We start from the raw sequence: 24027 nt of genomic DNA on the forward strand, positions 1-24027 counted from the left end.
AGTAAAATTCACCAAACAGCAAGCGATGAGTAAAATCAGAGGACCCTTTGTCCCTATGTAACAAATACCTGTTTAACCTTGTTATCTAACTACTTAACTGGAAGTCCAAAAAAATGTGAAATGCCCAGTGTGTTCATGTCACTGCTGATGGTGCTCATATTAACCTCTGTTTTTCACAGTTCAAATAGGATGTAAAGTTAATATGTGGTTCTCACTGGAGACTTGTTGGAGTGCTTGTATTGCCCTAATGGACCTCATGGATTCATGTGCAACCCCTCAGGTGAGTCTGTGTTCTGCCAGTGACTTCATGCTCTCAGTGGACAATGCGCCACATTCATGACTCTTATTTTCTATTTATTATGAATGAGGTGTTAAAGAAGTTGAAGTTAACATTATCCTCATGTGATTTATAAAGTGTTTGGTTAGAAAAGAAATAATCATAATGTGAAAATGAAAGAACTACAAAAACGGCCTGCTTATAACTATAATAAAAAGGTATTTTTGGTCTTGATCTTTTTCTAATGGCTCCTTGTTTCATTGGACTCATTTTAGAACCACAGAGTAAAATGAGTGAATAAAGGATTCATGAAGCACTGACTGGGGAAGACCACACAGCCCGGAATCCTACACCATAACACTGAAATACGAGCCTGATGGGAGGCTATCTTTTCCTTTAATACATTATATTTCAGTAATCCATATCACTTATGTGCTGACCAGACAGCAAGCTGCACTAAAGATCAACTTTCTTTCATCAACTCCTAACAAACAATGTAAACATTTTAGATATTGATGTCCAGGTACAAATGTACAAATCATAAGTAGCATTTGATGAATAGATTTGTCAACATAATTAGATGTTAGATTAAGGCCACTGAAGAACAAGACCAAAGCTCCTGCAGTGGCCTTTATAGGCTGCACAGCGCACAGTATGAAAGTAATGACCAAACAACATACTGACAATTTGGCTTTTTAAAGAGTAACTGCACACTTGTGTTTTTTGAGCTGTAATCTAAATTATATTGCTGTACTGTGATGAAACACATCAATGCTGGTGTTAATATGAACAATTCTTACCATATTTATACAAATCTGCGTTTCATGGGTTGGAAATGGCTCAACACGCCATCTACTGTTTTAAATCAGCCCTGGACCTTGCCAGCTGATGGTGACGTAGAGACGACCGTTTGGGACAAAATTACATTTAAAAAAAGGTAATGGTAACACCTGTCAATCAGAGGTGGGCGGTAAACCCCCGCCCCCGCCTTTGAGAGGGAGTCTGTGAAGCTGCGCTTATTTTCAAATATGTCCTGATCAAGACACATCCTTTACTAGAGTTTACACTATTTTAAGTTACCACTCAGAGACTGCGCCCATTCTCTCTCCAGAACTTGCATTGCCTCGGCTCCGAAAGCTCCGGCTCCGGGACAGAATTCAAAAGAATTTCTACAAACATTTGTGCAAGAAAGATTGTAACTTTTTTACATTAAGTAGTGATTTTCTATTTCTGTGAGGTCTCAGCCTTATTATATGGTTGCATTTCTTTTCCTGGCATTAAACAACATAGGCAGGTTAAAACAGACTCTGGTTCAAACATCCTCTGTCTACATTAACAGAGCTTTTTAGTTTTGGCTCAATCAGCAGGACAGATGTAATCTCTCAGACCTGGCTGGGGCTGAGGGGAAGCTGTAGTTATTGGCTGCATTCATGGACATACAGCGACCCAGCTACTTGCCTTTCTGCCTGCTTGCTTACTTACTAGTTTCACAGACTGTTAATGTTAATGGCGCACTGATTATCTTAAGAGAACAGACAGAAGTAAGAGAGCAAACACCCCTGGTTGGATACCATGTCCAAAGAGAGACTTTTAAACTGCCACTTACCTATCTCTCTCTGAGCTGAGGTAACAGACGAGGTGACACGCCCATAGCAGGGGTCCTGCGTAAGTGCTCAGGGCCGTTAAGAAGATGGCAGGTGCTTCTACGTAACTTTCCAGTCCAACAAACCCGACGGAAATGTCAATGGTGGCGATGTTGTTGGAATTGCCCTGCAGGAGCACGAAGAGATCTTATATTAGCATTGTCAAAGTCCCAGGTATAACTTACCAAGTAGACGGACCAACTTCCCAGCAGCCAAGTTGTTTGTGTTGACCAGAGTAGCACACACAGCTTACTGTCCAGAGCTGGACTCATGTAAGAGCCACTCTATTGTGTAAGTGAATTTTGTTTTATTAAAAAAGTATATTTCTGGCTTATTTATCTTCTCAACTGCTTTTCAATATCTTTAAAAAGAACAAATATGCCAACAGCAAAATATTAAACATTCTAACCTTTTATATTTATTTGTCTTGTTCAGGAGTTTAAACACAGACTTTAGAAGATTGTATCACTGCAATTCAATCAGGGCACAGAGCCAAATGATAAAGGGCTATTTAAATGTCAGAGGAAATATCCTTTTCTAACGGATAATATAGACCAATTCAAATAACGGACACTTTGAAAACAACTGCTCTTAGCCAATATTTATAATTAGCCACAAAAAACATTTTTTAGACTCACCCACTTACACACACATTCACACACTGATGGTAAAGGCCTAAGTGCCAATCTCCAGTCAGATCTATGCCCATTCATACCTGATGGCTCTGCCACTGGGAGCAATTTGGGGTTCAGTGTCTTGCCCAAGGACACGTCGACATGTGGGATCCAACCACCAACCTTCAGATTGAGAGACAATCACTCTACCACTGAGAGACAGCTGCCCCTAGTTGCAACTTACTGACTGATTAAGTTTTAATTCCACATTATTGGGGCCCCTAGCATAAACGGCGCGAGGACCATAATCTCTATTTATAGAGTCTACATAGTAGAATTCTCCATAGTAGAATCTGTAGGCAGGGACATGGATTTCCAGGAAGGCAAGTGTTCTGCTTCTTTTTGAACTAAGCTTGTAGTCCGAGTAATATTGTCCAGTCAAGTATCAGCAGGCTGCGGCGTATGCAGGAAAAACAAAACAAAAAATAGTTCAGCATGAAATCAGTTTTTGTGTCAGAACGGCATGTTTTAACCACATATGCCATAGCTTGCCATAGATCCATGATGGTAAAGCTTTGGTGGGACTATAATTACTCGAAGGTATGCAATTACATGGCTTGGCGCCTCCTTTGAAAATTGTCTAGTTGCAGTCTCTTCCCGAGCCCGAGTATCAATGACCCAAGTGTGGTGAGGGTTAAGAAATTGGCAGTAATGTTAAAGTTGTGTGCGATCATATCAGCTCACTGAATACGTTGATGGGGGGTTAAAGAGAGTTAAATCAAAAGGCAGGTACATTATCAGCCTTTAGGCACATTCATGGCTCAGAACAGGCCTACCGGTCCTGGTGATAATAGTTTTCCTAAATGCTGCTACTGTCTGTGTCAGAGCATTTAACTGGATTTATCCTGCAGTCAAAAGAAAGACTTGTTGCCTGAACGTCCTGTTGTTGTATGGAAGGTGTTGATTTTCCTCACGGCAGTATCACCAGCAGGTGTTACAGTTTGTGAAATGATTGTAATTTGTAAACTTGAGTTGGTTTTATTGGGGTTTTTTTCAATTGGAAGACTGAAATTAGAAATTCACAACAGGTGTAATTTAACTTGTCTGGACTACACTTAAAGTTCAATTTAAGTCCATACAAGCTTGGCTGACGTAACTCCTGAGAGACAAACTGTAACTCCAAACAATCCCTTTCAATATTAATACTAGTCCCTACTATTCACTGCTGCAATACACGTCTCATTCATTGTCGGCAGTTTCTTTAATATATGTTATCAACTGTTCTGTTATACATTGGATCAATTCATTCTAATGGAAAAACCACCATCGCTGATCAAATTTGTTGAAATTTAGAACTGCAATTTTGCACTGCAGACCAGTGTAGGCACAGTGTTTTGACAGGGCTGACCTAAGAGTCACAGAGTTGGACAGTCATACATAAATGTATGAGAGCATTCCTGAAAAATGAAACTCCTCTTTGGGAAAGTTTACTTTGTGTGTCTGTTGCCACTTAAACATTAAAAACCTTGACAAGAGAATTATAGGTGGCCAAAATAATGTATTTACAGTACAGTTTTGCCTAATACATCTACAGCTGCTCCCATGCAGTAATACAAAGTGGCTGTTAAACCTTGCCATCACTGACACCAATATTGTTTCTTACCTGAAAGTAAAAGAAGGCCTGACCGAACCAATAATGCATGATGGTGGTTTGGGCGGCATCATAGTGGAGTTTCTTCCAAATAAACTGAGCCATGAACGTCTGGATCAGCAGGCAGCAGCACAGGACTGGCAGGTTGTGAGCTCGAAACAGTAGCGTAACCAACAACACCAAGCCACTGTAAATCTCCCACAATCCCCTGCTCTTCAACTTGGCATCTGCTGTGATGATCTGGGAACGCAACAAGTCCTTGGTGCCCGTGAAGAGGATGCCCAAAACAAAGACGTAAACAAAGCGCGCCTCCACTGTTCCCCTAAAAGAGAAAGAACACACACAGTGTCAATGTTGCATTTGCAGAAGGCCAGTATTGATTTTTCTCTGTAAAACACCTTGTTCATTATTCAAGTGATTGTGCTGAGTGGCTTTGAGATGTGGATTCTTGCAGTCTTGCTGTACATGTCCATGCATTTAAAAATGTGATATTTAATGACAGTGTTTAAAAACAGAAACAGAACCAAAACAACCTCATCTGAAAGAATCAAATGCAGATAAGCAAAATGCAGAATCATATGCAGAACAGCTCAAAAAAAGAGTTTATATATATTTAGCTGAGTGACTCATTATCATATGTCTCATTCATTAACTGTAAGTTACAGAAAAGGTTTGGAAAAACAAAACAAACCTAACACGATCTGTGTTTCCTTCATGTCAGAGCGGTAACAATGTTAAGCTAAGTTCACTGCTATTATTAATTGCATGTCCCTTTCTGTAGTAAATCAGTCGTACTTATATTTGTGTTACTCATAACCTTCCTTAGTTCGATATGCAGTGTGTAAATGTAACATTAATAATTCAAGGTGTGAGACTGGAAGACAGAATAAATTGCCTAAGGAAAAATACTTTAACATATTATTATAGTTGCTAATGGTAATAATAGACCTGTTGACTTCTACCGTAACAATTGAACATGATCTGTTGTTATTGTTGTAGTTGATGTAACAAGAAGAAACAGTATATTGTTGTTGCTCTCCTTGTCTGTCTCTATCCTGCATCTCCCTCGATCCCACTCTTCGGCCCATCCAGTCGAGACAGATGGCTGTTCAACACGAGCCTGGTTCTGCTCGAGGTTTCTGACTGTTAGAAGGAAGTTTATCTGCCACTGTTGCCAAATGTTGCCAAGTGCTGCTAATGCTGGATTCATGTTGGGTCTCTAATAATAATATAAACAAGACGAGGTCAAAAAACCTCGTATGTGGCTGACCGCATCAGGTCAATGTGCGCTTTTGTGGACAATGTGTTACAAGGACTGTCAATATCAGGCTGATGACAACGTGTTTGAAAGCAGGTGCGCGCTGGGGACGTAGGTGAGGACAGCGGACCAGCAGCAGAGCCATATAGACAGAGAGTCGCGTTAGTGGAGGTCCAATATGCTCCATGATCCACCATTGCGATGTCGCAACTCTCTCTCTCTACGGCTGTGAAAGTACCGTCACTCAGTCAGTCACAGACAGACCTGTGTGTAGGGCTGACCCCGGCGGTCAGCCAAAAAGAGTACAGAGTATTTTGAACACCTCTCATTATGTCCTTTGTGCTTTCTGCATTGCTACAATTAGAAAATAAAAGTTGTTTTTTTCAACTGAAATTTAGAGTTATATGCCTTTTTATATGCCAGCTGCTTATGATATCACAATTGTCTTTTCCGAATGTACCACTGGAAGTGAAATAAGCCAGACCATAACTACTCTTGAAGGTCACACTATTTTATAACAGCAACCTTGGTTGAAAACTTTCTCTGGTGTAAATCCAGGTGTCGTTTTTTGTCTTTTATTACTGTTATAGCCAGAAGTCAGAAGGCTCAAGCAGGTCTGCTTTTCCTACTGGACATCAGTGACTTCCATTGTTTCCATTTGTTGAGACGTGCTGCCACATTTAACACACACAAATAAAAAATTGTGAACATTAACTTAAACATATAACCAGTATTGTTCCCTCACGTAACATTTACATGTACATGAACATAAGGTCACACAGGACTACAGATCTGTGGATAGATGGGACATTCTGGGTATTTCATGGGCTTATCTCCTCCTGTATTCATAAGAATATACATTTAACTATTATACAGTTAACTCAAAATTAAGGTTACATAAACAGGACCCTAAAGATAAAAAAGGAATAGGTGCCTTTAGCCCAGAAGACCAGGTCAAAGGTACAGTTCTGATGATTAGCCTTTGTGACAGAGTCTATGGTTTCCTGGAACACAGCAGCTGATGTGTGCGAGTTCTAAATTGCTGCTGAGCAGAAAGCCTTCATCTGAGGAGGAGCTTTACACAGGGTGACTAACATTTGCTTCCGTCCCTCGCTATTAATTAAGGGGAAATCTACTTCCAAGATAACTCTCAGTGCAAGCTGAAGATTGGGACCCTTCCAAAAGACATGAGAAGAAAGTGGAATAGTAGAGGTAAAGTTTGTCTGTGGAAACATCAGACCTTTGTGAAATGTAAGTGACAATAAAAAAAAGGGAAATGGATCTAAAGTTTGATCCATCCAGGATGCATACAGTAAGGTGGAACTAGGATACATCCACAATCTATCAACTATGAACAGGGTTCAGCAAATGGGTCAGTCCTCAGCACCTGATCAGTGGCAGTATGTCACCACTGATCTTCCCCAAGCAGGCCATAGGTCTGTCCCAACATCATTCTGGGCCGTAGGACGTGGCTTACAGGACTTACAAGCTTTGCTACCCTAGGTTAGATTCTGAGATACGTCACATACGTCCTCACTTACATTTTAAAAGACATTCTGAGCACCGGATGCTTTAAGTGCTTCTCCAACTTTAACACTCTTGTCAAGGCAGTAGAACACATAGTCCACACAACTTGTTCCTTTTCTATTGCTTTGGCTGACACATCTATTTAGAAGACGAGTTGGAGAAAGGTATGCAACTGGTCTTTAAGAGTTTGCAGCAGAAGTACTAGGCAGAAGGATTCAAGAGCACTGAAACGTCAGCCAACCATCTTTATGATAACAGTCTGTGGACACTCAAAACTTTTGTTCACAGTATAGGACTTTTGTAATGGAACACCAACAGATGACATAACACCAGCAGGAAATTAATTCCTGCTAAAAATAACTGACCAACAAGGCAGAACATCTTCACGCCCCTGATGTTGTTGGAAAAATTGAAGCAAGTCCTGAGCTGGGCTGAATCCTACGGTTACTGGGACACAGATACTTAGAGCTACTGTGAGGAGCTTTTGGTTTGTGTTTACCTCTAATCTCTTTGCTGATTTTGTCCTGTACATACTTAAAAGGTATAATAAGTAGGATTTTCCTAGAAAAAAAAAAAATAGACTTTTACAAATATAATATAATATAAATCCTCACTTATGGGCCTCTATACATGTGTGTTGGTGAGTGTGTGTGCAGACCCTTGTGAGACCCCTCCCTCTGCATCTATTCTGTTGTTTTGCTTTGCACAGGACGTTTTGAGGAGGGGTGCTGTTGTGGTTCCCTGAGCCAATCACAGCGTATAGGTGAGTGTGGGAGTGGTTCAAATTAGCAACTGGGCCCCATTCAGACCGGCGAACATGGGGAAAAAAAAGCTTCTTTCCTTCAAACCGGGTAGGACAAGCTAACCAGCTGTTAGCATGCTAGCCAAAGGAAACTGTGGTGCGGTCTGTGTTAGCTCAGCAGGGTGGGCGTGTACTCGAACAAGAGAATGAGCTTCTGGTGACCAAGAGCCAAGGAGGAGGGGCCCAGTTTGAATGTGTTGTTGACAAAATGCACGGAAAAATCCTTTATTATACATTTAAGTGGTGTTTTTAACAAAAATCTCCTGCTGTCTTTAACAGTCATATTTATCACTCACTTTAAATGTTCTCCCTGGAAAATGTAAACAAAGGCAGCGTGCAGTTAATCGCTTAGTCTTACACCTACTCCCTGCCAGCAGTTTCAGGCATTAAATATAACTATATAGAATAATCAATCTTGTCGCTGATGGTCTGGCTGCTTTTGTAGGTCATATAGAGTAAACATAATTTATTTCAGTCTGTTTCATAACCAGCGAAAAACTCCTCACAGGAGCTTAAAGAACCCAGCAGAGCAGGCACAAATGAATAGCAGGTATAATCTTCTGCAAGCTGATGAGGTGTTAATGAAAGATGCTCAAGATAAAATGAAACAACTGGCCCATAGCTGTCCTCCCAAAAGCCCTTCCAAGGCAGGATGGTTTGTTGTTATTCCCCTTATCCCTTAGTCATCTGTTGGGAACATAGCAGTCATGGAGCTCGCCTGGGATCAGAGAAGGGATACAGGAAAACTTTTTTTCTTTGGAGGTTACCTCCAATGGTTTTCACAGTACGTTGGTTGTCTAAATTGTTTAAAATAGTTTCCTCAGTTAAGACATCAAAAAGCTAGATCCACTCTAAGGGTACTGACAGATTCCTCTAACTCCCAGAGCTTCCAACATTTTAGCATTCGTCACACCAGACTACTTTATGCAGTATACCGTTATGGGATTGGGCAAGAGGAATGCGCCAGCCATGTTCAAGTGAATGATGCACCTGATGTTAGGGGATATGCAGACTAGTCACTGGCAATATTATTTGCTATCTAACCTTTTAAACGAGCCAAAGCAGCTGTCAGAGAGATCCAATCTATTCAGTGGTTTTTATTTGATCACTTGTGGCATTGGCACAACCAAGGATAGAACAGGATATCTCAAAATATCACACAAAGTTGCTGATGATGTCCTTAGTTCCTCTGACATAAAGCATTCCCCTCCATGTAATACATTTTAACAGTTGAGCTATGTAGCAAATTAAATTGGACCAATTCTTCTTTATCACCTTTGAATATTCATAGTAAAGACAAATGTGCTCATTTTAAAACGGTATCTCCCACTTTAATTACTAATAAATGTCTTTGCATGACTGATGTATCTTAATATGGTCAAACATGATTTGGAGAGATGCAATAATTTACTGATTTTTCTCTCAGGAAGAATGTCAATCATTAAAATAAATGTGCTTCCTAGAATACATTTCTGTAGTGTTACCTCTAGCAACCCCCCCAATATACTGAGACAAAACACTTAGTATTATTTCTAGATTTTCATGGCAGAAGCCTAAAAATAAGACGTAAAATAAAATAAAGAAGGAGTTAGGGGGGCTTTGATACCTAAAGTTAAAAATATATTTCCAGGCTCTTCAATCGTCCCATTATAAATTGGTTGGCTATACTTCTGCCCTATGGATACATGTTGAGAGGGATATGGTGGCCCCAGTTCGTTTACATGACATATTGTTTACACCTCTCTCCATTAAATGGCCTGCTAACACACTATCATTTTATTATAGCTGATTGAAGTCTGGAGGAAAACCTTTTATCTCACATACGTGGTATATTTCAGGTATACTGTGCATTGCTTGGAGACACATATAATGTGGGAGTGTCCACAGATAATAGTTTCATGATGCAAATGACAGAGCTTATATCTAAAACACGTTTGAAGATGATGATGACTGCTGTGGTTATCAGCACTGCTCCTAAAAATATGTTGGCAGTAAGCTAGCAACCACCACACATTCATATTCATCAGTGGATTAACTCATTAATAGAGATTGTATCTATAGAACTCTCTGCAGCTAGGATAGACTGGGCAGGCCAAGCTATGCTGGAGAACAGACTGGAAGCACTCAACTCTGCCAGATCTATGATATGATTTTATTTTATTATCATTTTGTTTATCAGTGTATTTATTTCATTTTTTTTCCCTGAATTACTTGCTTGAATTATGCGATTCAGATAAAGACCCATAAGGAAGTGGAAGGTTAGGGGTTTAAAAAAGTCTATTTTGCTAATGGCTGTAGATTGTGTTACTGAGAGGGGTTACTAAGATATAAATCTGCAATCCAATCACAAAAGAAATCTCTGAAGTTGTTTAAAAGCTACAAGACATTAACCAAGACACAAAAAAATAGCATTAAAACTACAAGTAAACTACAAACCTCTTGAAAGGGTTTGAGAGTTCACGAAATTACAAAACCCGTAAGACAACTGTCAAAACAAAAGCAAAGACACCAGCAAGATCCAACACTACGACTGAAACTTTACCAGTATTACTATTAATGGTCTGTTAACAGTAACAGTACTAAGAGACCATTAGATTAAATAAAGTCCATAACACCATGGAAATGGAGATGGACAAGGGTCTGTTGTGGGTCCTGTTTAGAAACAGTGTAGATGAACAACAAAGCAACTGCATATAGAAATACAACATGGAGACTGTATGGAGGAAAAATACTTGGAAAATGCTTAAAAGCTGAACCCCTGAATTACAAAAGAAACTGTTTAAGTGTACGGCATGGTGCTGACCTCTGGCTTCTTCCCTTATGTCTGAAACCAGCAGCCAATCTATAAAATCTGAGTGAACTAGACCCTGATAACTACACTGGTATCTGTCAGCAGCAACTTTGGGAAAACATTAGGTAGGATACCAGCCTTGCACAAGAAAGGCTAATGTCAGTATTAGTAAATGTCAAATCAGCTTTTCTTCCAAATTACTCTGATGGTATTATACCTCACAACATTATTTGAAAAGCATGTCCACTATAAAGAGAGAATATATTTGCTTACTTTAACAGTTTAAAAAAGCCTTAAATTGCAGTTGGCATGAAGGACTTTTGTCTAAAATCCTTCAAAGTGAAAAAGTGTAAAGTTATATTACCTTACCAGATGCATGTACAAGCACAAGCAGTGTGCTGTGAAAAACTTTTTTCCTCAAGGAAGCGGTGTCAAGCAATGATGCTTCATTAGCGCCCAATCAGACAGAGAACCGCACTGCCTTTTCTGTTGTAGCCTAGGGTTAAAGTACAGTTTTTCTACTGTTGTTACGGCAACCATCGAATCATTAGCTGTCATTAACATAACCGTTATATTGTAAACTGACAGAAGGCCCGCCTCTACATTCATCTGATTGGACAATGAGAAAAAACGGCAATGAAGTCGGGCGCTTTTCTGCTTTGAGTTGACACTTTTTCAACTTGAGGCGCTGGGAGCGTTTCCTCAAAAACGTGAGGCACACAGAGCGGAAAAACGAGAGGCTCTCAGCAACGTAAAAGCAGCGCGCAAAAAGCCTCTCATTGAAAACAGCTACAAAAAAGCCCCCAGCTGCTAAAACGCGCTCTGTCTGAATCGGGCCCTTCCAACCTGTATATAAATGAACTTGAAGACCAGTCAGACCGATCAGCAGCTCTAAGTGATTAGATACCCACTTTATGCAGATAACCTTATTCTGTTCTCCACTTCCAAGATGGTATTCAACATCATCATCCTGGATCAATTGAGCCATAATTGGATGTTTGAGGTAATTTTTTGAGAAAACCCTAAACATGTTTTTTTTTTAAAAAGACAACAAATAAAACAAAAACAAAACAATCTTAAAATACTATTTTATGATAACTTTATATCAAAGTCGCTGAGTGGATTTGGACACAACTAATGAGACAATGACCCACCAGAAGCCCTAAACCCTTAAATCTTTTGAAGAACTGCCAAACGACGCCTGCCGAACAGAAAGGGGGCGCTGCTCATTCGTGGTAAAGATACAAAAACAGGTTGGACACATCTAAATCCAGTCTGAAAGGCAGGCTTCCATGCTTAGTAAAACTCAACTTGTATGGTGCAGACACCAATGTGCGAAGAAAATTGCTGTCTTATATCTAGGTGAAGCCTTGAAAATATTCAAAATATTATTTACACTTAAACTGATATAAATTACTTTTTGGTGGGCCCTTTTAAAGGCAGCTAAAAATACCTTTCGCTGCAGACCGCCTTCACAGCTGTACATAGCTTAGCTTCTGTGTCGATACACCAGCCAGCTTCTTCAAACAGGTATGTGCTGACCGCTATATACTGGAGAATTTAATCATTATTTTTAATGACCTCCCATGATCTAACTTAACCAAAACATCCGAACCCCTTACAGGTCTACTGTGTTTTTAAAATAATTACATCTAGCCAAAATCGTTCAGTGGTTTATCTGGTATACTGTGCTTCTCATTCATACATCAGTTATTGGTTCAGGGTTGTATTCTTTGCATTGATTTGTAGTTTCATAGATTCCTTCTTTGTGTTGGCAATCTATGTGTATTTAGTGCTTTGATTTGTTAGGGTCATTGTCATTACATTCTTTGTAAGCTGTGGTTGTAATAACCATTTTTAACAGAATCTCATAGGGCAGGGTTTCCATAAAATCCATTCCAGTCACTATATTCATTTGATTGTTTTTTATTATCCCTTGCCAACGTTTATTTAGGCATCATCACTCATGACTGATGACCAAGCTAAACTAATTTTCTCTTAAGTGCTTCAGTTTTGTCATTTCTACTGTTCATCTTTCTGTTTCTGTTGTCAAATCTCTGTGCCTGGTAATTTAGCTTGTGATGAATGGATCCAAAAGTGTCTGTCTTGTGGACATGACCTCTGTTTCTTCTAACAATGAATGTAACAAAAATAGGAAACAAGAAAATTTAAAATGAATTGTTGGAAGGCTTAAAATCCTGTTTTTAAGCCTACGTTCTGAGCAATATAAAGTAGGCGCTATGGTGAAGGACAGTGTTGCTCAGGTCTAAAGTCTGACGCTACCGTTAAGTTCTTTAATTTCTCCTTCTTATAGGCTTAATTCCAAATAACCTTTTCCAACCATTAATAATTTAATGCTTAAAAAGTGCCAAATTGAATCTTGAAGGAAAATTGCTCTAGGTTATGAAGGCGACTGCATTAAGTGTAATTTCTACTTCTGGCATTCAGCATATGCTCTTATCCACAAAACTTAAATAGAAATTAAATCAAATCTGCTCTTTAATTAATGTACATTGAATAATATTTGTCCAAACGAGAGAATAAGTTATTCAGCCTACATTAATAAATAAAAATCAACAAAAGAGTAGTCAGGCAAGGATACGTTTTTATAATTTATTCCATAATATGGAGGGAAAATGACTGTTTTCACTGCAAAATGCAGATTAATCCAGTTATGAAGCTACAACGCAATACCAGATTATCCTATTGCCCTACATATCTCAGATCTTCTTCAGGATCACACATTAGAACAGAGAATCTTACATTGATTTAATGTAGCCTCTAGTAATAACATCAAAGCTGTTAACACGTATTACATCTTGTATCCATAAATGTGACATTAGAAACACGCTCTCTCCTCGTTGAAGGCCATTGAAGAGTTAAGGGGCAGCAGGATGCAGTCAAAGCTGCAATAGCACTACAGAATAATAGCTGACCCTGGAGGAGTTGAGCAAGTATTGGACATGTATTATTAATCAGTGAGACTTATGGAAACCTGTTCCAACAGAGGAAAGAGGGAGAGAAAATTGCTCCATACAGCATTCTTTAATATTCACAACTCCCATAACAATGTGGCAGAGATTGTATTCATCATTATTTTATGCAAAGGAAAAGTGCAAAATCCTGGCCTCGATATGACTTCATGCAAGGACAGTGATGGGTTTGAACTGCCAGGCTAAACTGTTAACTAGTGTGGAAAAATTTGGAGGAACGTTTTGGCATGAAAAAATGACTGCACCATGCAGTAATCTCACGACTCAATTACACAAGAGAAGCAGAATTATAAACACATAAGATTTACATGTGGGGTATTAAAAGATGCAAACATATATTTAACTCTGAAAGACTGCTGCTCATCTGCCTGGTGTGGTGAACACTGAGACGTTCACAATTCTGAATGCTAAAAGCAATCCTGTTTACTTTGACACTTTATGGGCAGAGTCCTGCTTCTGGTTTGAGCAATAAAGGCTATTATGTTATCTCCCGCAAAAATCTGACTTTACAGAGAAGTAGCCATCAGCAGGAACTGCAACAACATTAAACGACACTCTAAGACAAACACTTCATGTCTCTGCCCACTTGGAGTTAGAGTGGTTTGAAACAGACATAACCATGAAGACTTGGTTACTCAATACAGAGATATAAGCAAGCTAATAGCAAGTGCAAGAAGAGGCAACAATAGGTTAATCATTTTTATTTTAAAGCTGCTGTGAAGAACTTTCGGTTGTGGTGATTTTGGCGCCCCCTGTGGACAAAGCCGTCCCTCTCATCTCTTTGCTGATTTGTCCTGTACATCCTGCTGTCTTTAACAGTCATATGTATCACTCATATTAAATATTTGCCCTGGAAAATGTAAACAAAGGCAGCATAATCGCTTCCTCTGACACCAACCCCCCGCCAGCAGTGTCAGGCATTAAAAATAACGATATAGAAATAATCAATTTTGTCGCTGATGTTCTGGTTTGCTTTTGTAGCTCATATAGAGTAAACTGAATTAATTATAGTCTGTTTCATAACCAGAAAAAAAATCTTCACAGGAGCTTTAAGTGTAATTTGAGTGTATGCAAAGCATTTTAGAACTCCAGTAAAGACGGAGATTATTGATCCAATCAGAATACAGACAGTGTAATTGTTACGTCATCAGTATTGAACAACAACCATACCAGCTCTCCTCAGATATATTTGTGTCATCGTCTAAATAAGAGTTTTGGAAAAGTCCTCCACTTCCCTTTGGTGTGCTGTAGTTCAGACTACCAAGCAAAACCCAGGGTCAGAGCAAGCTCAGACTGAAAAATAAAGTAAACCAACCATGAAATAGATTAAACCAAATCTGTTGTGATTAGGGTGTTCAGCTTTGTCTTTGAGCAGAGCACAATTACCCCAATGAACGATGCTAAGAGTGCATTTTGTTATTTTTGGTATAATTTCTCACATTACTTTGGGGCTTAAGAACTATAACCCTGAGAACAAAAAAGAATCCTTCCAAAGGAAAGCCACTATCAGATGAATGAGACATAGCGTGTCATTAAGCTTTTATGAAAGCAGACACAGCAATAGGTTTTACTGAATGCTTTCATTAAAGCTCCTTTGAGGAGTTTTTCACAGGTTACCAAACCTACTGAAATTAAGTCTGATGACTTTATAGGAGCTACAAAACCAAACCAGACCATCAGCGACAGGATTGATTATTTTTATATAGTTATTTTTAATGCCTGAAACCGCTGGTGGGGGGTAGGTGTCAGACAACGCGATGCACGCTGCTTTTGTTTACATTTTCCAGGGCAAATATTTGAAGTGAGTGACTGTTAAAGAAAACAGGATGAGATTTTTTGTTAAAAACCACCACTTAAGCATGTACAGGGCAAGAGGTACGGCTTTGTCCACAGGGGGCGCCAAAATCAACACGAACCTAAAGTATAAAAGTATATCATCCTAAAAAAGAATTGCATTACAGTGTTACTTATACCAATTCTCTCTGATAATGCTTTCACACAAAATACATAATTGTAACTTTAAGAACCTCACCATAAACCTTCTCAATCAGCTAAGAGATGGTGTTAATTACACAAGTGAGATTTCTGTTTCATGTTTTTTTCTGGTTGTGATCTTCTGACTGGTTTGTAGTGGGTGGAGCTCAGATGGAAAAACTGTCCTGTCACAGGCTGTTTGCCTAATTATTTTACATTCATAATTCCCATTATCATAGACACTGAATAGTTCACTCTGCAGTCAGCAGTAAACGATTTTGCACCTTCAAAATGTGATGGACGATGGATATAAAACTATGGGAGGTCTGTTTAAACCTTGATCTTTGAGTGTTAGTTATAAAGCTATGAATATTTAATGTTTTTGAGGATAAACTTCAGATAAAAACTGAGTTTTCCGGGGCTTTAAAGCTCAAGTCAATACTTGCTTGTTGAGGAAACTGGAACACAGAAATAGATCTTTTCTTATTTGCTGCATTTTGTCATGTTCGTAACATGGAAGGGAATTTTAATCTAGAAAGATAAAGCACACGCACAAGCATTCTTATCATCTCTGCTTTGAAGGGGAGGTAAGGACAATAATTTGTTAAATGTTATCACTGACATGTTCCGATGAAACAGAACTTCCTTTGAAACAGGGTTGTAAAATGGTTTCCCTCTTGTGTATGTGTCTGTCTGTGTTATTTGTGAATAAATGTGTGTGTGGCTGGCAGGGGTTCACAGGTGTTTTGAAACAAGTTTGAATATATTTCCATTTTTAAGCGATTTAGTTTGCATGAATATTTTTAAACTGGTAACTTCACAACGGCCCCTCTCAAGCAAAAGCGGCACATGAAAAAAATGGGTCATGAGGTTTGAAACATACTCACACAGATCAAAACATAAACTTTTTAATTTCTTGTGGCTTCATAGTTGATAGGAAATGTGCTATAATTGCGGAGCAGGACGCAGACTGCAAGAAACCTCAGTGTGATTTATACAGGTATAGACAGGCTTGGCACTCAGCCGGCTGCTTTGATGTCGAGGTACCTGCTATTGGAACACTCGGAAGATTTGCATATTCTGTATGTTACCTTGGTTTTATCATCAGGTTTTACAGTGACATCAACCCTAGTAACTATTTCAACAAAGTGTTGGCTGTTCTCAAACCCATTAGCCATTTTGAAAGATGCAGTGGTGCAATTAGGCAGTTGGCACAAAGGAAAGGGGAGAAGGAAACTGGGCAGTGTTAGGGGGCTTTACTCTGCTAAAACACAGAGATAGTAACCCAGGAAGACCAGACTTAAAAAGGATCATTATTGAAAGTCTTTCCTTTTTACATCACATTATGACACATTTAGTGCTTTTTCATTTGGCTGAACTTGACACATTACTTTATTCCAGCGATTCAGCAGTTGGAAGCTATGCTGTGCTGAAAATCCAAGCACCATATAAGTGTAATGTAAAAAAAGAAGTATTAATGGCCAAGTCATAAATACATCCTTGAGATAGAGCATCGTAATGATCAAACTGTTGAAGGACTGGGTCGTCTGTAACCTTGTCAATCATACCTCAAAAGGAGCCAGGGTCTCCATAGCTACTTTGTATGAGCAAGGGTGATAGGTTGAGCTTCTAATTAGGTTAGAAAGTAAAGAAGAAACTGCCAAGAGAACAGGAACGGGTCGAGGAAGGCAAGGTAGTGGTAGTAGATGAAGAGAGGTCAGGAAAACTAGACAGAAGAACTGTGGGCATCCCTGCACACTCATTATTTCCTGACGTGGTTCTGTAGCCAAGCTGCAGTTTGCAGAATGAAAAATTACAACACTGACGGGCTGAAAGGTTGTCGATTACCGCTCTTATTGGACAAAGCTAACAACAGCTATTACAAATAGATTGTTAAAAAATATTAGCCGCATGCTATGTAAATAGGCATTAATCTTCAAAAATACAGAAATGTTTCATTTCATCAACTGCAATAGTTGAGATCAAGTACGCACAGCTGTCTGACACAGTATGTTTCAGGTTCAATCCAAAAGGCAACTGGACTTGGTGAAGTGATTAAAGATGTTTCCCCTCCCTGTTGGAGCAGCTCCGTCACTGACTGCGAGCAGCGGCAGCACAAACAGACACACATGCACATACACACACCAAACTTTTCCCTCTCCATCAGTGCCTCTAATCTGCCTGTAAAACTCTCCATAATCCTTCATCTCCTCTCCGTTTCTGTAGCACGACAAAGGGTGCGCAAGTTCCATCGTTAACCTTAGCACACATTTACACAGCTTCATGTTTCCTTACCTCGAGGTGCGCTGCATATTAACGCCGCCATGCCCCATATGCTGCGCGTTCTTGATCACGTGAGGGCATAATATCATATTTTGTTTGTTTCATCAACATATTCGCCAAATATGTTGTTTTGGTTTGAATATTATGGTTATTACAATGTATAAACTCTTATTAAAAAATGTGTCTAAAGGTTAAAGGTCATGGCACTTAAAATAATAAGATAATATGTTTAAGGAAAAGCACACAACCCGAGTCGGAGTATTGAAATCTGTTTCCTTGGGGCTAACTTTGGCCATGATGAAGGATACAGATACCTGCCCCTGTTGATCGAGTGAAAGTCATAACTGAACCATACACTCTTTCTAAAGCATCACAAAAGATGTGACCTCATGCTGTGGTGGACGTGTTCAAACATAATGGCTGATTGCAACAAGTACATTTCACACCTAGTAGGAAACACTCTCCCATCTCTCATCAATTGAACCAATCTCTGTCTTCCATAGTTCCAGCACCAGTGTCTTAGCCCCAAAGGGTCATACGGACTTGCTAGAACACAACAGATATACTGCATTGTGGGTTGCTGTGGAGCTGAGTGTGACTGCAGCTCTATTAATGTATCCTGACAAGAAGGGGCGACCATTCCATTTGAGGTCTAATGTAGGCTAATGAGTGTCATCAGTGGATTGAAAGAGCCAAAGTTCACTGGATTCGGATCAAGCAGAAAGGGCTAAGTGCTGTTTAAAATTGGTAAAATTACAAGCCCACTTCTGGATCTCAAATCCACCGGCTTGCAGGTTGCATCTATAAGGGCTTGTGCTTTTACATGAGTGGTAACACTCTCCAGGCAGTTATCTACATGAAGCATTGCTCTACAGACCTGCAAAATGTCCTTCCTGATGTACCTGTGCATGGTGCTGTAATGCATATACAGTGCAAAAAGGACTGCAGGTAAGAATTTAATGGCAGCACCTGCCACTTTTCTTCTTCACTTTTAATGTGACTCCAGATAAACCAGAGGAGGGGACGATCCGTTGTAAAAGGCGCACATGTATGGTGAAACATGACCTTTATGTCCCATGTCATGGCTGCTGGCTGATGTCTGAAGAGCAGTAGCATTCCCAGTAGGGAAGGTCCAAGACGCGGGCCAGCCAGTAAGTTGGCATTTAAGTTCTGCCTATGATGCTTGGAAGAGTGGCTGAATACTGGTCGGTGCAAGCAACTGTGTTGACTGACAATATGGTGTGGTAAAACATGGACTCTTGAGAATCATCCTTGGATTCAGGGTCATGGTCATTAATGGACCTCTTGCCTTCAGGAATGATCTCCTGATGGTGAGATAGGGAAGGTCACAGAGTATCCATGAACATACAGGACTCTGTGTCTGACTGTTTGAAGTCTAAGAAGTTCAGGAGGGCCGCCCAAGGTCAAGAAGCAGACCACAATTAAAGAAGTTCTTTTGTTATCTTGTTGGAGAATGTTTATATCAGACTTTGGTTGTAATATGTTACTTGTTTATTACTTCTTCTGTAGCATAAGGGTATCTATGGTAAGAAGAGAGGGGAAAGACAGAAGCTCAAAAGTATCACCTCAAGGACAAAAGCAAGTAGAGTACTGCGATGGACTGCTCAGATTTCATTCCAAATAGAACAGATAAGAGGTTTAAATCTTGGGAAACAGGACCTACATTATACTGGGAACTCTAAAGCAGGGGTTCCCAACCACTGGGTCGCAGACTGATACCAGGCCTTGGGTCGTTGAGTCCTGGGACACGAAACCCAATAGGTGTCTAACATTCCAAACATATGTGGGTTTAGAACCGTCGTATGGGCTGTGTGAAGTGTGCAAACACACTGTGCCTCGAGCCTCTAAAGACACTTCAAAAGTAGCCCAATTCTGCAGGAAAACCACGGACATGGCAACCCTGGCTTCGCATCCCATGACGTGTCTGATGCCCCTCTTCAGCTCTGTGTTATCAGTGAAATATATGAACTATACAGCATATGCACATACAGCATGTGGAGGCGGAGTTTATACTTTAACTGTGCACAGAAATAAGGACGGATCGCGACGTTATTGAGCCAGGTGCAGAGCATGAGAAACACAGACAGATCTGTGTCATATCTGCTCCTCTCCTAACGCCTGTCTCCTCTCCATGCGGTGTGATAACAACCTCAAAAAGGTTGGGAACCCCTGTCTTAAGGAAAATAAATTCACAAGCTTTCAGGACTTAAAGGAACAGTTTGCTTAATCAATCAGGACCAGATACCTGCAACTTCGACATTATACAGAGCAGACAATAACATGGACAGTTTATCTTGGCTTTTTGACCAGAGTTGGGAAGAAGTTAACTACATATAAGTGTTGAAGATCTAAAAGGAAATGATAGTCTCTATATAAAAGAGAAGTGGGAGAAAGAGGCATAATAATTGTGTTATCAATAAATGAATAGGAAAAGATGAATGCCCAACATTGGAAAACAACTTGCTCCCTCTCTTGGTGAGAGTACGGTTGGAATAATATTGCAAGACTTTTTATAACACTGGGGATGACAAAATAAAGTACAAGGTGTTGGAGAATATGCTGAGATAATAAAGCCAACCACTTCCATGTTTTTGGGGCTGACCCTTTATCAGGCTTTACTGACTGGAGCTATAAATAGTCTGGAGAAAATAATCATAGCACTCGAGGCTTTAGCAGACAATTATATGTTGTGGATAATGTTAATTATAAGCAGAAAAAACTATAATAAGAAAATGATTAAAAACAGGGAAACAGGGAAGACGAAGGTTAAAGGTTAAAGAAAGGGAGAAAGAACTGTGAATAATACTATATTTGAACTCCCACAGGAGTTCTCACACACTTCCAAACCCTACTGACGTCGCATTGTTGATACTGCTCAACTAAGGAGAGCAATTCATGGTTTTGTAATTGAAGGCTGAAAAAACATTTCTGATCCAAATACAAAGAAAATTTCTAGTAATGCATTATTTCACAGGGTGATATATTACCGCTTTCCTTCCCTGCTCAAACTGCGCTTTAATAAGATCGCTTTCTCCTCTGTGCTGTAATAATACGACTTTCCTTCATCAGTTAGAAGAAGAGAGCGCCGTCACTGCTACTTCTTCTTACAAACGAGTCATGCAGCCTGCATGTTCGGCGTCATTAGAGCACCCGGCACTCCTGCGCTTTAAATTAACTCATTAACACAGGACAGCAATTTACCAACTGTTCTGGTGAATAAAAAGGATGATCAAGGGATTTACATAAACTTACTTGGACATAGTTCGACCAGAGTGTTGCCAGGGATACAAGACATTGCCAACAGCTGCCCGGTAACTGTAGACACCCAAAAGTCCAAGGGCGAGGGCAACCTTGGACACCCACGAGCATCGTCTCTGAACCAGGAGGTAGATAAGAACCAAACAGAAAGCAGCCAGCAGGGAGAGTACTGTCCTGTGTTCAGAGCTGGAAAGATGCAACAGACAGACAACAGCAAAGAACATGAATCTTATATGAAGGAGGTTTTTTCGAATATAGAAAATTGACTTAATTTGAAAAACATATACATAATACATGTATTGCAACATTTTCACATATAACAATGAAATTCACTGAGCAAAAAAAGTTTGGCAGTATTCTGAAAAAGATAGCTAACAAGGTCAGTCATATTGTGCAGCAGTAATTAGAACTTAGAAATGGATCTTAAATTGTTGACTGAATTTAAGGCTATACAGTCCCATATTATTATTGTACTGAGCGCAGCAGAAAATAAGACCTCAAAGGACATATTGATGTTGAATAGCAGCCCTGTATTTAGCTGTAAGCTGGACCAGACAGCAGTGGTCGTATGGTACTCTGAGGCAACATGAGGCGTACCGCATCCTAGATCTCATTATCCAAGCAGCAGACAGTGCAGGGAAATAAGAAAGGGCAACACTGGGCAGGGAAAAGGTCAGAATCCACATCTCTATTCCACAATGTGATGCACATAAAGAATACACCATAATCCCCTGCCCTGTGCTACTGAAAGAATATTTTTGTTCTGAAAGAGCCAAAGATTTACTGGGAAAATAACCATTTTGCTAGTCTGCTCATCACGGAAGCTAAAATAGCTTTTTAGAATTTCTTAAGAACGTATTGAGTGCAGGGTCCTGTCAGCCAGAAAGACTGCTATTGTGTTAACACTCTATATGTGCCCTTAAATATATTGGATGACCATTGGTTATCAGGTGTATGGCGACATCCAAGCTAAAGGGGAACTGGTTTGCATAGCCGCCCAAAGACGGCATAACGTTAGCTAGTAACTCAAATTTAGATGATCCACGATGGATCAAGTCCATAGGTCTTTTGAAGGTGTATTTAGAGTTGTTGGGTTAGGCCATAAACTGACTGAGCATCATGTACATAATAAAATCAAAACCCAGAACAAAGAATAAAAAAATAAACCAGCCTTTATCAAAATAAAACAAGCAATGATAAGAAAACCACCCAAAACAAAATGACCTAAATACACAGCAGTTGAAGAGTCTATTACAGACTGGAAAACCATACCTGTTAAGCCAATGTCCCATGTCAGGAAGGTGAGCCCACTGCACTCCAGTCTGGTTGAGGGAGCGCAGCAGTCTGCAGCAGAGCAGAGTGAACGGTGGCGTGGCTAACGCTAGCCACTTCTCTGAGAGAATCTCTGTCTTGGGGTGGCCAGAGGCGTGACAATCTTTGGAAGGCAGGATATGCTCTTCTTCATCTGAGGTGTCATTCTGCTCTCTGAAGTACTTGCGGCAGACGTCCTGGAAGACGGCGAGGCAGAGGGTGCTGAGCAAAAAGTACCAGGTTTGATGCTCCTCCTCCACGAAGCTGCTGGCTGCCAAACTAAGCGTGTGTCCAACTGTGCCGGCCAGCAGCAAAACATCAAGTTCTGACAATGACCACTCACTGCTCCTGAAGGGCAACTATGGAGGAGAACAAAGGTGCATTCAATTAGACACTTAGAGCAAGGAGTATGAATGTGTGTTGTGTGGTTACAGTAGCGTGCTAACATTTACATTTACTTCAGAACTATTTTCCTCTTATCTCTTTCTATCCGTTTCTCAGCTGGGTGTTGGTAACAGTTGCCATGAGATTTTGGTCTCAAAACATACGATACAATTTTGAAAGGGGCCCAAATATGGGCTCCCCACATGATTAGCATGACTGTAGCAAAAATAACAATAGTAAGAAACAGTGAAGGAATTCAAAACCTTAGGAGCATGTTCATTGAGTGAACAAACACATTGAATGTAAGACATTTTAACTTAAAACTATTAACCATGAGATGTAAATGCCATAACCACATCCACCTGACTAGACATGCAACCTGTTTTCACTTCGCCCACCTATGTACTACATTGGCAGTTATAATTGTTCCCACAGTGAGATATGATTTATAAAAGTCTACTCAAGTACTGAAACAGCTCATCTAGAAACTCATTAAATGTACTTGACCCATGTAATTCAAAATTAAACAGTTTAACTTGCAACCACTTGCAGTACTTAATTATCTCTGCCTGATTATTTCAGAAATGCACTTTCACCAAAGAAGGCTTCTGTAAGTTATCATATTTTTGTTGGTCATCTATGGTTGCTAATTCATAATTGTTTTCCCTACCTACAAGGTGTTACTGTGCCATTACAGTGCACAGAGATGTTAACGTGTAAGTACCACTTCATCAGTGTATTTGCACATTAACATCTTTGTACACTGTAATGGCACAGTAACACCTTTGAATCTCTGTATCTGTACATTAATAACCTATACACTGTAAATGCACATTTACAACTGTGAAGACTGCAGGGTACATTAACACCTCTACCTCCCTGTAATGTTTGTTTGCATCTAAGTCAGATGTTAGTTTTATATTTAGAATAACTCGAGTAGGGTTACCTTTCAGATATGTTTATGTTTATATTTTAGATGATAGAGTTGAGGTTATTGTTTATTATTGCTGTTAGAATTCCTGGATGTATATTCCTTCTTCTAGTGTCAGGGTTCATTTTACTGTGTCTTTATTTTCTCCTGTGCTGTAGTCACTTTGACAACCTGCTGCTGTGATGCTACAGTTTCACAGTTTGGGATCAATAAAGTACATCCATTTATCCATCTATCCATCTATCCATCTATCTATCTACAAAACTACAGGTTATATAGTGGTTGGCTTCCACACATATGCCTGTTTAA

At 39.7% G+C, this 24027-nt stretch overlaps 1 protein-coding gene across 1 annotated transcript in view; it reads right to left on the bottom strand.

Annotated features, from left to right (window-relative positions):
• Positions 1-24027, bottom strand: part of pigg (phosphatidylinositol glycan anchor biosynthesis class G (EMM blood group)) — a 53417-nt gene that overhangs the window by 2464 nt on the left and 26926 nt on the right. The window contains exons 9-12 of the mRNA XM_069669917.1: positions 22365-22762; positions 21087-21278; positions 4198-4507; positions 1884-2047 (exon numbers count right to left, since the gene is read on the bottom strand). Of these exons, the coding sequence (XP_069526018.1) occupies positions 1884-2047; positions 4198-4507; positions 21087-21278; positions 22365-22762 (1064 nt within the window). The remainder of the gene's footprint in view (positions 1-1883; positions 2048-4197; positions 4508-21086; positions 21279-22364; positions 22763-24027) is intronic.

This window comes from Semicossyphus pulcher, unplaced genomic scaffold (genome assembly GCF_022749685.1).
Source record: "Semicossyphus pulcher isolate SPU_LCO1_2020_fin unplaced genomic scaffold, fSemPul1.0.p SCAF_2, whole genome shotgun sequence".
Taxonomy (NCBI): Eukaryota; Metazoa; Chordata; class Actinopteri; order Labriformes; family Labridae; genus Semicossyphus; species Semicossyphus pulcher.